Below are 14,344 nucleotides of genomic sequence, written 5' to 3' on the forward strand. Positions count from 1 at the left end.
GACGAATAACAAGGTACATATGGAACAAACACTGCCATTGTTTTAAAACACAGCCTAACTGTGTTACATTTATTTCACAGATGCATTGCTGATGATCTAACCAATACAGGTTCCTTGTCTGAAACACTGTCAGGGACTGACTGTCTCAGGACCAAAAATTGGGCCCTTATACATCCTCACAATAATAGGTACTGAAACTACACATTGTTTGATGTTTAATTTACAGAAATAACAATAAAAACGTAATTCATTCAATTAACTGAATACATAAAAAATTAGTTCTTTTTAACAGTTTCTTCTATGACAAGAATTAGGCTGAACTATTTGTTTAAATGATGAAATTAACAGATATCAATACACAAACAATAATTCTGGAAGCTTGGGCTGGAATGCAAGCAGCAGTCTGGGGTGGGGAAGGGGAAAGGATAGTAGCGTATGGGTGGGTAGAGAAAGGAATACTGTCTGGTTGGAGTGTGCAGGGACTAGAATGCCAACAGGTGCAGTATCAGGAGATTGTGGGGCAGGGAGGTGGCAAAAAAAGGACTGAGAAAGGAGAGAAGTGGGGAAAGATGGGCAGGTGCATTGGAAGAGGGCAGCAAATAAACAGGGTGGGAGATGGGAATGGGGAAGAGATGATAGACCAGAGGGGATGGAAACTGCTGGGTGGAGGGTGTGGAGACATCAAAGTATTTTACCCCTGCCACCTTCAGAATTTGAAAGAGAGTATTCCAGTCAACATTGTCAAAAGCTTTCTCTAAGTCTACAAATGCTAGGAACATAGGTTTGCCTTTCCTTAATCTAGCTTCTAAGATAAGTCGTAGGGTCTGCTTGTATCTGTATATGTATGGATGGATTTGTGTGTGTGTGTGTGTGTGTGTGTGTGTGTGTGTGTGTGTGTGTGTGTGTGTGTGTGTGCGCGAGTATACACCTATCCTTTTTTCCCCCTAAGGTAAGTCTTTCCACTCCCGGGATTGGAATGACTCCTTACCCTCTCCCTTAAAACCCACATCCTTTCATCTTTCCTTCTCCTTCCCTCTTTCCTGATGAAGCAACTGCCGGTTGTGAAAGCTCGAAATTTTGTGTGTTATTTTATTGTGCCTGTCTACCGGCGCTTTCCCGCTTGGTAAGTCTTGCAATCTTTGTTTTTAATATATTTACAAATTTAGATCAATTTAAAATAAGCTAATTCGTATACACATATATTTACAGACTTCTAGTTAGAGGCAATCATTAGATTTACTCCTGGTGTACAATACTTTTTTTTACAAATAACTTATTAAGTATTGTAATGCCACATTGTTCACTCATATATCACAATGTCACTGCACACACTATACACACACTGTTTCATAACACTTCACTCACTACACACAACTGTGCACACGCACGTGCGTGCACACACACACACACACACACACACACACACACACACACACACACTGGTGATCTCTGAGCCATTTTCTGTACCACAACGTCACATTTGCTATCCTTAAAACTGAGTCAGCATGTCCCCATAATGAGTGAGATGTTGAGCTTAGAAAGAGCAAGAGGTGTTAGTATTGTGCCATGCATAGCTTGGGAGTAAGTATTTCTAGAAAGGGAAAAAAAGAAGGAAAAAAACACAAAGTGAAGGTTGTTGTTGTTGTTGTGGTCTTCAGTCCTGAGACTGGCTTGGTGCAGCCCTCCATGCTACTCTATCCTGTGCAAGCTTCATCATCTCCCAGTACCTACTGCAACCTACATCCTTCTGAATGTGCTTAGTGTATTCATCTCTTGGTCTCCCTCTACAGTTTTTACCCTCCACGCTGCCCTCCAATACTGAACTGGTGATCCCTTGATGCCTCAGAACATGTCCTACCAACCGATCCATTCTTCTAGTCAAGTTGTGCCACAAACTTCTCTTCCCCCCAATCCTATTCAATACCTGCTCATTAGTTATGTGATCTGTTGTGGTTGGCATGAGAGCCAACCGTGTTAGTAAAGGAGGCTGAAATGCACACGTTTTAGCTCACACAGGCTGGCATGAGGTCTGGAACATGACAAGGGAACTAGAATTGAGAAAAATGGACGTAGCTGGTGGAATACTTAACTTTAATCCATTATTGATGGACGTCGCTCTTTATGGTACATGATTCACAATATCAATAATACGGATACTGGTGCCTTGCTAGGTCGTAGAAAATAATGTAGCTGAAGGCTATTCTAACTATCGTCTCGGCAAATGAGAGCGTAGAAGTCAGTGAACCATTGCTAGCAAAGTTGGCTGTACAACTGGGGTGAGTGCTAGGAAGTCTCTCTAGACCTTCCGCGTGGCGGCGCTCGGTCTGCAATCACTGATAGTGGCGACACGCGGGTCCGACGTATACTACCGGACAATGGACGATTTAAAGGCTACCACCTAGCAAGTGTGGTGTCTAATCTTCATTATTCTTCTGTAGCACCACATTTCGAAAGCTTCTATTCTCTTCTTGTCCAAAATATTTATTGTCCATGTTTCACTTCCATACATGGCTACACTCCATACAAATATTTTCAGAAACGACTTCCTGACACTTATACCTATACTCGATGTTAACAAATTTCTCTTCTTCAGAAACGCTTTCCTTGCCATTGCCAGTCTACATTTTATATCCTCTCTACTTCGGGCATCATCAGTTATTTTGCTCCCCAAATAGCAAAACTCCTTTACTACTTTAAGTGTCTCATTTCCTAATCTAATTCCCTCAGCATCACCCGACTTAGTTAGACTACATTCCATTATTCTCGTTTTGCTTTTGTTGATGTTCATCTTATATCCTCCTTTCAAGACACTATCCATTCCGTTCAACTGCTCTTCCAAGTCCTTTGCTGTCTCTGACAGAATTACAATGTCATCGGCGAACCTCAAAGTTTTTACTTCTTCTCCATGGATTTTAATACCTACTCTAAATTTTTCTTTTGTTTCTTTCACTGCTTGCTCGATATAGAGATAGAATAATATTGGGGAGAGGCTACAACCCTGTCTCACTCCCTTCCCAACCACTGCTTCTCTTTCGTGTCCCTCGACTCTTATAACTGTCATCTGGTTTCTGTACAAATTGTAAATAGCTTTTCGCTCCCTGTATTTTACCCCTGCCACCTTTAGAATTTGAAAGAGAGTATTCCAGTCAACATTGTCAAAAGCTTTCTCTAAGTCTACAAATGCTAGGAACGTAGGTTTGCCTTTCCTTAATCTAGCTTCTAAGATAAGTCGTAGGGTCAGTATTGCCTCACGTGTTCCGATATTTCTACGGAATCCAAACTGATCTTCCCCAAGGTCAGCTTCTACCAGTTTGTCCATTTGTCTGTAAAGAATTCATGTTAGTATTTTGCAGCCATGACTTATTAAACTGATAGTTCAGTAATTTTCTCATCTGTCAACACCTGATTTCTTTGGGATTGGTATTATTATATTCTTCTTGAAGTCTGAGGGTACTTCGCCTGCCTCATACATCTTGCTCACCAGATGGTAGAGTTTTGTCAGGACTGGCTCTCCCAAGGCCGTCAGTAGTTCTAATGGAATGTTGTCTACTCCCGGAGCTTTGTTACGACTCAGGTCTTTCAGTGCTCTGTCAAACTCTTCACGCAGTATCATATCTCCCATTTCATCTTCATCTACATCCTCTTCAATTTCTATAACATTGTCTTCAAGTACATTGCCCTTGTATAGACCCTCTATATACTCCTTCCACCTTTCTGCTTTCGCTTCTTTACTTAGAACTGGGTTTCCATCTGAGCTCTTGATATTCGTACAAGTGGTTCTCTTTTCTCCAAAGGTCTCTTTAATTTTCCTGTAGGCAGTATCTGTCTTACCCCTAGTGAGATAAGCCTCTACATCCTTACATTTGTCCTCTAGCCATCCCTGCTTAGCCATTTTGCACTTCCTGTCGATCCCATTTTTGAGATGTTTGTATTCCTTTTTGCCTGCTTAATTTACTGCATTTTTATATTTTCTCCTTTCATCAATTAAATTCAATATTTCTTCCGTTACCCAAGGATTTCTACTAGCCCTCGTCTTTTTACCTACTTGATCCTCTGCTGACTTCACCACTTCATCCCTCAAAGCTACCCATTCTTCTTCTACTGTATTTCTTTCCCCCATTCTTGCCAATTGTTACCTTATGCTCTCTCTGAAACTCTGTACAGCCTCCGGTTTAGTCAGTTTATCAAGGGCCCATTTCCTTAAATCCCCACCTTTTTGCAGTTTCTTCAGTTTTAATCTACAGTTCATAACCAATAGATTGTGGTCAGAGTCCACATCTGCCCCTGGAAATGTCTTACAATTTAAAACCTGGTTCCTAAATCTCAATCTATACAATTTAAAACCTGGTTCCTAAATCTCTGTCTTACCATTATTATATAATCTATCTGAAACCTGTCAGTATCTCCAGGCTTCTTCCATGTATACAATCTTCTTTTAAGATTCTTGAAACAAGTGTTAGCTATGATTAGGTTGTGCTCTGTGCAAAATTCCACCAGGTGGCTTCCTCTTTCGTTTCTTACCCCCAATCCATATTCACCTACTATGTTTCCTTCTCTCCCTTTTCCTACTGACAAATTTCAGTCACCCATGACTATTAAATTTTCATCTCCCTTCACTATCTGAATAATTTCTTTTATTTCATGATACATTTCTTCAATTTCTTCATAATCTGTGGAGGTAGTAGGCATATTAACTTGTACTGCTGTGGTAGCTGTAGGCTTCGTATCTATCTTGGTCACAAGTAAAGGTGTTATTTGGAATGTTGGATATTTTATTTATATTTTATAATCATCATTATTATTATTATTTATTTGTATAACATTTTTTTTCAAACCCTTACTCTGTTTCAGCTAAGTAATCCTTCAATGTGTAAAATGTATTGCATAACAGGTACTCTTTAGCTTCCTTTTTAAATAAGTGTATTTTTTCAAGTTCTTTAATCTCTTTTGGTAATTTATTGTACAGTTTTATTCCTTGGTTGAAAATGCTCTTTCGAGTTTTATGTTTATTTTTTCTTAGTAAATGTAAGTTGAGTCTATCTCTTATTACATGGTCATGGACAGAGCTGTTTGTGCAGTAATTACCAATGTTATTTTTTAATGTGTACAACTGACTGATAAATGTATTCACATGGAGCAGTTAAAATCCCCAGTGTTCTGAACAGATCTTTACAATGAGCTTGACTAGTGTTTTTAGTTATTATTCTTACGGCTCTTTTCTGGAGTTTAAAATTGTGTTCATATTTTGTACATTTGTTTCCCAAAAAAGAATGCCATAGCTAAGAACTGAGTGTACATATTGATAATATGTAACTAAAAGCCACTGCATGTTACCCACTGATGATATGATTCTAAGGGCATAACATGCTGATGACATTCTATTTGCAAGTACCTTTGTGTGTTCACACCACTTCAACTGAGACTCAATGTTTCTAGACTGTTCTAAGAAAAGTAAGTTAGCATCATAAAAAAATGAATTAAAGGTCAAAAATTATGTTGACATGACTCCAAAGTACATATAAAGTTCATTACCTGGAAGAAATATGAACAGACAAATCAACATTTACTCAAAATGTTCAACAAATACATGACAATATTATTGAATAAGTGATTAGTATTGCTATCAGTTATTTCAATACCATATGTGGCCTTGCACTTGTTGTTCTGGTCTCTCCAGGTCTTGAACTTTTCTCATAGCTCCTATGTTATATGTGTCAATGAAAATAACCAGTTTTTGAAAGTATAGTGTGATTGAATAGATAAAAAATCTACTCATCAAGCAGTGAAAGGAGAAAGCAAATATAGAAGGCATTAACATTTGCTGGCTTTCAGAGTCAGTGGCTCCTCGTTCTGTCAGAAAGGTTGAAGGGGAAGGAATAGGGCTAATGGAAAAGGACTACTAAGGTTTAGGAAAAGGGGTAGAGTTTGGAAAAATCACCCAGAACTTCTCATCCCATCTGATACGTCTCCTCTTACCTTCAGGAGGTGAAATTCTAAGTAGAAACTACTGTACAAAAATACTGAGTAGTCTGTCTCTCCTATCCTTCACAAACCTAGTGCTCTATCATCGCTACAGAAAGGACTCACAGTTCCAAAAGCTAGTATAGTTTTTTTATACCTGTATAAGATTCAGTTTTGGCTTTTTATTCTCCTCAAAACTAAATACAGTAACTTAATGCATGACATTTTATTTAGTGTGTTGGAATTAACCTCTATTCATGGTACATTGTAATTTTACCTACACACTAAATTTGTCTAGATCACAATTTGTTTGTTATTCCTTATGGCACATTTCAGATCTTATGTACCGCCAATGTATAGTGGTTAAAGAAAATAGTCAATTACAGCAATAATTGTCTAGCCCATTTAACTTCTATGCTACAAGAATTCGAGTCCTTGGAAATTGCAGAGCAAATCTGAGGGCTATACCGAAAACTTGTCATTGGGTAAACTTTAACAATGGTAAAATACAGGATGGAATAAAGTCAATACTATGAAAAGGACAGATTGTTACTCACCACATAGAAGAAGTGTTTAATTGCAGACAGGCACAATAAAAAGACTGCCAAACAAGTAAAATTTGAACTAACAACATACACACACACATTCATGCAAATGCAATTTACACTTTCAGGACCACTGTCTCTTGCTGCTGAGATCTGACTGTGAGCAACTGTCCATGATGTGAGAAGTGATCTGGGTGGTGGGTGTAAGGAGAAGGCTGGGGTGGGAAGGGAGAGAGATAAAAGGGTAGGGGTGGGGATGGTAAAATGTTGCTTGTGGGAGCATACAGGGATGAGGTGGAGAGAGGTTAGGACAGCTAGGTGTAGTCAGGAGGTTTGATGGAGGTTGGGGGGAGGGGGGGGGGAGGAGTGGAAAAGGAGAGCAGTAAAAAGACAGTTGGTGTGTTGGTGAAATATAAGGCTGTGTAGTGCTTGAGAGGGAATAAGGAAGGGGACAGGTGCATGAATGACAATGACTAACAAAGGTTGAGGTTTGGAGGGTAGGATATATTGCAGGGAGAGTTCCCATCTGCACAGTCCAGAAAAGCTGGTGTTCTTAGACAGGATGGCACAGCCTATGGACCAGTAACTGAAATGAGAAATGTGGTATTGAGCAGCATGCTCAGCAAGGGTAGACCAACTGTTTCTTGGCCACAGTTTGTCAGTTTTGAGTACATCTCGTCGTGCCCTGAAATGAGGAATGTCCTTCCCACTATCCATCCCACCCCTCCTACAGTAGTATTCCACTGTTCACCAAACCTATACAACATCCTCTTCCATTCCTACACAACTCCTGCTTCCAACCCCATGCCTCATGTTTCATATGCCCCTAATAGACCTTGATGCAAGACTGTCCCATACATCCTCCCACCACCACCTACTCCAGTCTGGTCACAAATGTCACTTACCCCATCAAAGGTAGGGCTATCTGTTAAACTAGTCCTGTGATCTAAAAGCTGAGCTGCAACCACTTAATTGTGGTCTACATGGGCATGACAACCAACAAACTGTTTGTCTGCATGAATGCTCACCAAAAAGCTGTGGTCAGGAAACAGTTGGACCACCAAGTTGCTGAGCACACTGCTCATCACAATGCTCTTCATTTCAGTGACACCTTAACAGCCTGTGCCAAGCTTCCTACCAACACAAGATTTTCTGAATCATGCAAATGGAAACTCTCTCTACAATGTATCCTATATTCCCATATTCCTCCTGGCCTCAACCTTTGTTAGTCATTGACCTTCATCTTACCACCTTCCCTGTTCCCATTCCAGCACAGCACAGTCTTCTATTCTACCAACACATCCATTGTCTTTTTACTTCTCCCCTTTTCTGCACCTCTCATCTCCCTCTCTGTACCCACTCTCCTACACACCATCTAACCTCCTGATTGCACCCCGACAGCACTGATAGCGCAACAGCCAAGGTTACTGGCTGGGGCACCTAAAGCTGCCCTACCCTCTCTCCGCATTGCCCCAGTATGCTCCCACAAGCAGCACTCTACCTTCCGCACCCATAACCTGCTATTCCTTCCCCTCTCCATCTCAGCCTTCTCCTTTCCCCCAACCACACAGACTGCTTCTCCCATTATCTGCAGTTGCTTGTAGTTAAACCATGGCAGCCAGAGACAGTGGTCTAGTATTTGTGAGCTTCGTTTGCTTGTTTGTATATGTGTACAATTTTTAATCCAGAAAAAGACCTTACTTGTTTAGTAGTCTTTTTGTTGTGCCTGTTTGCAACCCAACATCTCCACTATATGATGAGTAGCAATCTGTCCTTTTCATAATATTGATGCAGTGTAATAAACATGTTGCAGCCTACACAACTTGTGTGTGTAGATGCTTAAGAAGATCGCTGATACCTATAAGGATTTTGTTTTCTATATCGTGCACATTATTATTTATCTGAAATTGCATATGATTTTTTGTAAGGTTGGGAGTTACAATAAATGATTTACTGAGAACAAGTTATAGACATGCAAACAATTATCTTATCTGAATTTAGAGGCGTGACTAATATATTCACTGCATTAGCAAACATTAAAGTCTCTGAACTGCTCCATTCTGTTATGCATTCTCTACCTCCATCACAATGGTACAAAATGTTCATTGTTACAACGCAGTCTTTGCAGAGCCAAGTTTAAGTTGGATCATTTGATAAGTACAACTTCTGCCAATAAGCATGTCACTTTAAGCATTAGTGTATCCACTGAAGCCTTGGACATTGAAAGATCAGAGAATAGAATCCAGTCTTGATCACAATAGATAATACATGTTGTTCTGGCTTTGATTGCCTGTGGCTATCTTCTGACTTGGCAGTTCACAGAAATATACACTGTCATATTCTGACTATGAATAAAATTGAAACTCCCTGTCTCATTAAACTGGTGCGTCAAACTAGGACTGGAGCCTGGGACCTGTTTTCATACACAGGCAAGTCTTCTACTGACTGAGCTATCCAAGCATGATTCGCTACATTTCACCCTCACAGATTTACTCTCTCTTGCCTTCCAACTTCACAGAAACCCTTGTGCTTAATTTGCAGGCCTAGCACTCTTGGAGAAAAGGATACTGTAGAGAAGTGTCTCAGTCACAGAAAATTGTTTACCGAATGAGTTTTCACTAGGCAGAAGAGTGTGTGCTGATTTGAATCTTCATGGCATATTAAAACTATGTGTCTGACTGCCACTAAAACCTGGGACATTTGATTTTCACAGGCATGAGTGCTAATCTCAGAAGATATGCAGGTGAACATCTGTTAAGTTTGTAAAATTTTAAGATGGAGAGAGATACTGGCTGCAATAAATTTGTGAGGGTGGGTCATGAGCTGTGCTCTGATTGCAATTCTGGAAATGAAAACATTGTTTAATGAAACAGTTAAAAAGGTGCTTCTGGTCACACACACACACACGCACACACACACACACACACACACACACACACACACACACACACACACGGCAGAGACAGAGATTGATATAGGCTTTCGTATAAAAGTTGTTATATATGACCACTAGTTTTCACCTTCATGTTCTACATGATTCATAATATAGGCTAAATTACAATGTAAGTTTAGAGCTTTATTTATAAAATGTTTTTCTTTATTTTTTAGCAAATTTTGATGTAACTGGATTAAGTCAAACATAAGTTGGTATTTAAATCTTCATCAAAAAATATTTATTTCCTGTGTACTGCATGTAAATCTATGGGGGAAGGGTGTGGGGGGCATGAGCAGAGTCTAAAAATAGTGTGCAAGTGAAGTGATACTATTATTTTGTGTTTTAGGGACTTGCATCACGATCTTTCTACAGTCAGCATACTGGATACAAAGAGGGATTCACGAAGGCTGAAGTGCATGCTGAAAATGATCAGCAAGAACGTTGCTCAAACATATTCAGTGCTTTACAATCTTAGTAATTTTTCTTTCTTTTTATGCAGTGCAGTTTGACTGATACAGTTTCATATAATGATAATTTTAAAATACAATCTTTTGCAATGGGTATGGCAAGGTAGTTTTTTTGTTGTACTGTCCAGTGATCCATTTGTTGGAATAGATTCTTTTAAATTCTGCCAGTGGAATGTATGTAATGATTATACACTTGTGATAATGTTACTTCTCATTCACATTCACTAATTTTATTTTGCAACTAGATTGTTTGTTGGGAATGGTGCTAAACAGTTCAGAGTTGTTTGGGCAAATTGTTTGTAACTCATTCTATAACATCTCATTTTGGGGTCTAGAGTTTGACTTGAAACCTAAACAAGGTACTCGTTGTTGCTATGTTTTTATCAATAAATGTTCTTATTAATATTGAATTTTTATTAATTTCATTAAAGGCTTTGATGTAATAAAAAAAATCCTCCTTTTATTTCAGTGTTGTAACTTTCACAAATTACTGGCCATAATAAAAACTTTGTAGAAGACTGTGACTGACTAATAGTGCATGGTATTCATGGAAGTCTGATAGGCAAATCCATGAAACTGTTCAGTCAGTTTGTTTATATTTTTACAATTTTTTGGCTCCACTGTTACTCAGTCCTAATAATCAAAAATTTGTATGTAAATGTCAAATGATGCTTTTCATTGTGCCATGCATAACATTAATGTCATTTCAAATATAGTTGGGGCACTTATCTTCAAGGTACCAATTTGAATATTATGCAGAAGACAGCAAAATAGTTGTAGATTTCATACTGAAAACTGAGTCCTGGTATTTTGTAAGTATATTTTTGCAATAGATAACTTCATTCTCCAACCATCTGGCAGTTCGGATCTTTCACCATTTCCATGACTATTTCTTATGCCACTCTTCTTCTCTGGTAGCCTACTCAATATCCTCCGTTAGTTGAACTTTGCATAGGTCCCACAGACTGTAGTCCAGTTTGCAACTGGCATTTTTTGTGTATTGTATCTGAACTTATGTGACTGTTTCACTATTACAACCAAACATTGCTACTCAAGGTACTTTTGTAAACTTTGAGTAAATTGCCACATTTTGCGCAGGCTGAAATCTTACCAGTTGCAATTTCCTTTTAATTTTTTAAAAATTTGTTTCGAGCTTGTTCTTCACTGGACATCCTGAAATTGGAAGTTGTAAGTGATTATAACAATTGTCCAAGAAGTAAGTAAGAAATGGAAATTTGCGCTATTTTGTCATTTGAAGGTTTGCAGCCATGGTTTTTTCATGTTATCTGAGATTCTTCCCATTAGTAGCCTGATAGCTTTTTGCAAGTTAACATCCCAAAGATGTTCAGGCTCACATCCGCTTCCTCTTTTTCTAAATGTCTTGGCTCAAACTCATCTATGGGTTGAACCACATGTGTCACATTACACACCCTAAATTAGTCACTTGTGACCCTTTGGTTAAATTGTTGGCTGATGGCAAGTTTGTGAAATTGTATGAAACAAAGTTAATGTAACATATAATAACAGTAATAATAATAATAATAATAATAATAATAATAATAATAATAATAATAATATCGGGAACTAAATTAATGACCCATAAATGATGTAGGCCACAAAGCTGCAATTTGGTTATAATAATGTTTATTCAGAAAGAAAACTAATAGTGAAAGTGGTCATATTTAGAGTTAATGTTACACTTGAGCACATATCCATTTGACACAGTTTGATCATTCACAATCTCATTGCGAAACACAAGTTCAATACTCCATCTTGTCATTTACATGAAAATTTAGAGTTCACATCAGTTGCGTGGCTGCTCACCACTCAAAGACTAAGTGCTGCGACACCACACAACATTAAGTTTTCTAACTCGTTTCACTTCCTAGCTGCCTAAAGACCGACTGTCTGCTTTCACATCTCAATCCGAACTATTTCCTTCGGTGTCTAGACCAGAACTATCTGCTTTTGTGTCTCCACCAGCACTGTCCCTCTCTCTGCCCTTCCCTGGCCACGCTTTCTGCACGCCGAATAGCCTCACTCAACTGACTAGAGACCATCCATCTGATTGGCTACAGCTTATTCTGCATTATTTTACATTTTAACTTACTTAAATAATCAAAGCTTGACCACTTTCACATTCTAAATAAAGTAACAATAATATCCATTACATAATAAATGTTAAATTATTTCACATAAAACCAATACAATTTCCTTCTTAGCTTTGAATGCCACAGCCAGTAACCTTGCACCAATGTCCTTTCTGATAAATAAATAAAGAGCAAAAGTAACTGTTATGCACTAAACTTTACAACAAATATTCTATTACGTAATGATTCAGTAAGGTGTCATGCTATCATAGTTCAATGTGTTTTGTGTGGAGAAAATGCTGATCTGATGCTTAACTGAAAACAATGATAATTTAAATTTACTATATATTTTAAACAAAAAAGTTACAGTGTTGATATTTACAACATTTGTCATTTTAATGATGCTCAGATTTTAGCATTAAATTACTACAGAATTAAATAGTTTCCATAAATGTTTCCCTTTATGGCCGATTTTAGGTCCACCATATTTAACACTGCTTTGTCTCCCTGGCCACAAATGCCTTTTACTGGGTTTCCCTATGACGTCTCACTCACACATGACTGCACTTAGGCCTCAACACACAACAGATGCCTGTGAGTTTCCCCATCTCGTGGTGCTTCTGCACCCTTTGTGACAGACGGTCCTGGATGACATGATTTGTTTCACAATTCCTGTAGGCTGACTCTTTTGGCTATATATTTAAATGAGAGCACAATGCTCATTAACACCTCCATTTCATAACATGTTGGCATGCCATATATGTTATGAAGTAGCACCCAAATTTACAAGACACAAATTCATAATACAATAACATAAATATCCTAAGCACCAGATCAAAATAGTGTAATTATTTGTAGTGGTGTTGATGTAGCATGCCTTAAATTTAAAGAAACTTATATATAACATAAATTATGAATTGTGGCATATTAATTAAATGCCAAATAAAACTATACACTTATCAAAATTGACTGTCTATTGAAATGCTACAGAAATATCAGCACTACTGCACTTACTTTCACACAACCTTTTTGTCACAAACGAAGTCTCCAGCAGTGCTCCATAGATTTGGAGCCGAGTACCCCGCCGAAATTCAGTATGGCTCTGCATTCCATCATCAACGTTTTTTAGGAACAAATCTGTTGAAATTCGAATTGGGTGTAGATACCAGAAAACAAAAACACTCTGAAACCACCGAGGATCTGCACTGAACACTCCCCCAGTGCAATCGACACAAAGAGATCTAAACTAGACAGCAAACAATTGATTACGGTGGTTGCAAGATGCTCATAAATATTTCAATGATTCTGACTTGTTATTCAATTTCTACTAGAGACATCCATCTCGTGACAGATTCCCAGTTGACTTCATTGGCAAATTAATATTTTATTTTAATTTAATAACTCCCTTAGACTCAAAACTCACAAAAAATATGAACAAATCTCCCCTTAGTTTAATTCTCTGCAGTGAAGCTGCATACACAAATCTTTACTCCATACAACAATAAATTATTCCCCCAAAATAATCTCAGATAAGTAGATAAACATACGGCCCTCTCCCAAGGTAAGCATTATTAATTTTCATTTTCCAAATTTCTCTGACCTCCATACACCCAAATTGGTGTGACCATAACTTATAATTTGGAAATTACAGAAAACATAAAACCATCCAAAAACTTAAGCCTAACACATAACATACACATAAATAAATCACTTATATACCTCCAAAAATCTATGTGCATACTGTGCACTGATTTTTTGAATTGGTGCCATTCACCAGATAATTGTGTTCTCTGACCTCCTCCAAATGTGCGTATAAACTACTTTTTTCTCCCTTCTAGACCTCTTGACATCTTAAATTTCTCTCGAGTCCATGGCTGAGGCCATAATGATCATAATGTTCTACCATTGCCAGTCAGTTACAGTAAAATCACATTCCTCCTTATGATACCATTCTGTCCAAATATCACTTTCTATATTAGAATCAAAAATACTGTATTCTCCTCTAAAATTATCGACATTAGTAGCTAAAACATTATCATGAAATAAAGCATAACTTTTTACTTCCATGTCATTACAAACGTCTTCACAAACAGCACTTTCAACTTGCTATATAAAACCTCATCTTCCTCCATCAACAAATCACCAATGTAAGAACCGTTCATAGTTTCACCATCCTCTGTCCTCTGCCATTACATCACATAAATTGTAGCTATGGCATCGTGCAATTTCAGAATTAACAGTACCACTGCATTTTGATTTAAACCTGAGCATAATACCTTTTCCTCTCCTAAATGCTCCGGTGCCACATTAATTTCAGATCGCACATCAAATTCAGGTTCACAGTCA

General features: G+C 38.1%; 1 protein-coding gene across 2 annotated transcripts in view; it reads left to right on the top strand.

The window, feature by feature from the left end:
* LOC126281196 (uncharacterized) overlaps positions 1 to 10,369 on the top strand; it is a 239,262-nt gene extending 228,893 nt beyond the window's left edge. The window contains exon 12 of one of the 2 annotated variants that reach the window (XM_049979905.1): positions 9,788 to 10,369. In XM_049979905.1, the coding sequence (XP_049835862.1) occupies positions 9,788 to 9,916 (129 nt within the window). In that variant the 3' untranslated portion in view covers positions 9,917 to 10,369. The remainder of the gene's footprint in view (positions 1 to 9,787) is intronic. The other variant, XM_049979906.1, reaches the window with a different exon arrangement.
* Positions 10,370 to 14,344: the final 3,975 nt, after the last annotated feature.

This window comes from Schistocerca gregaria, chromosome 7, assembly GCF_023897955.1.
Source record: "Schistocerca gregaria isolate iqSchGreg1 chromosome 7, iqSchGreg1.2, whole genome shotgun sequence".
In the NCBI taxonomy this organism is placed as follows: domain Eukaryota; kingdom Metazoa; phylum Arthropoda; class Insecta; order Orthoptera; family Acrididae; genus Schistocerca; species Schistocerca gregaria.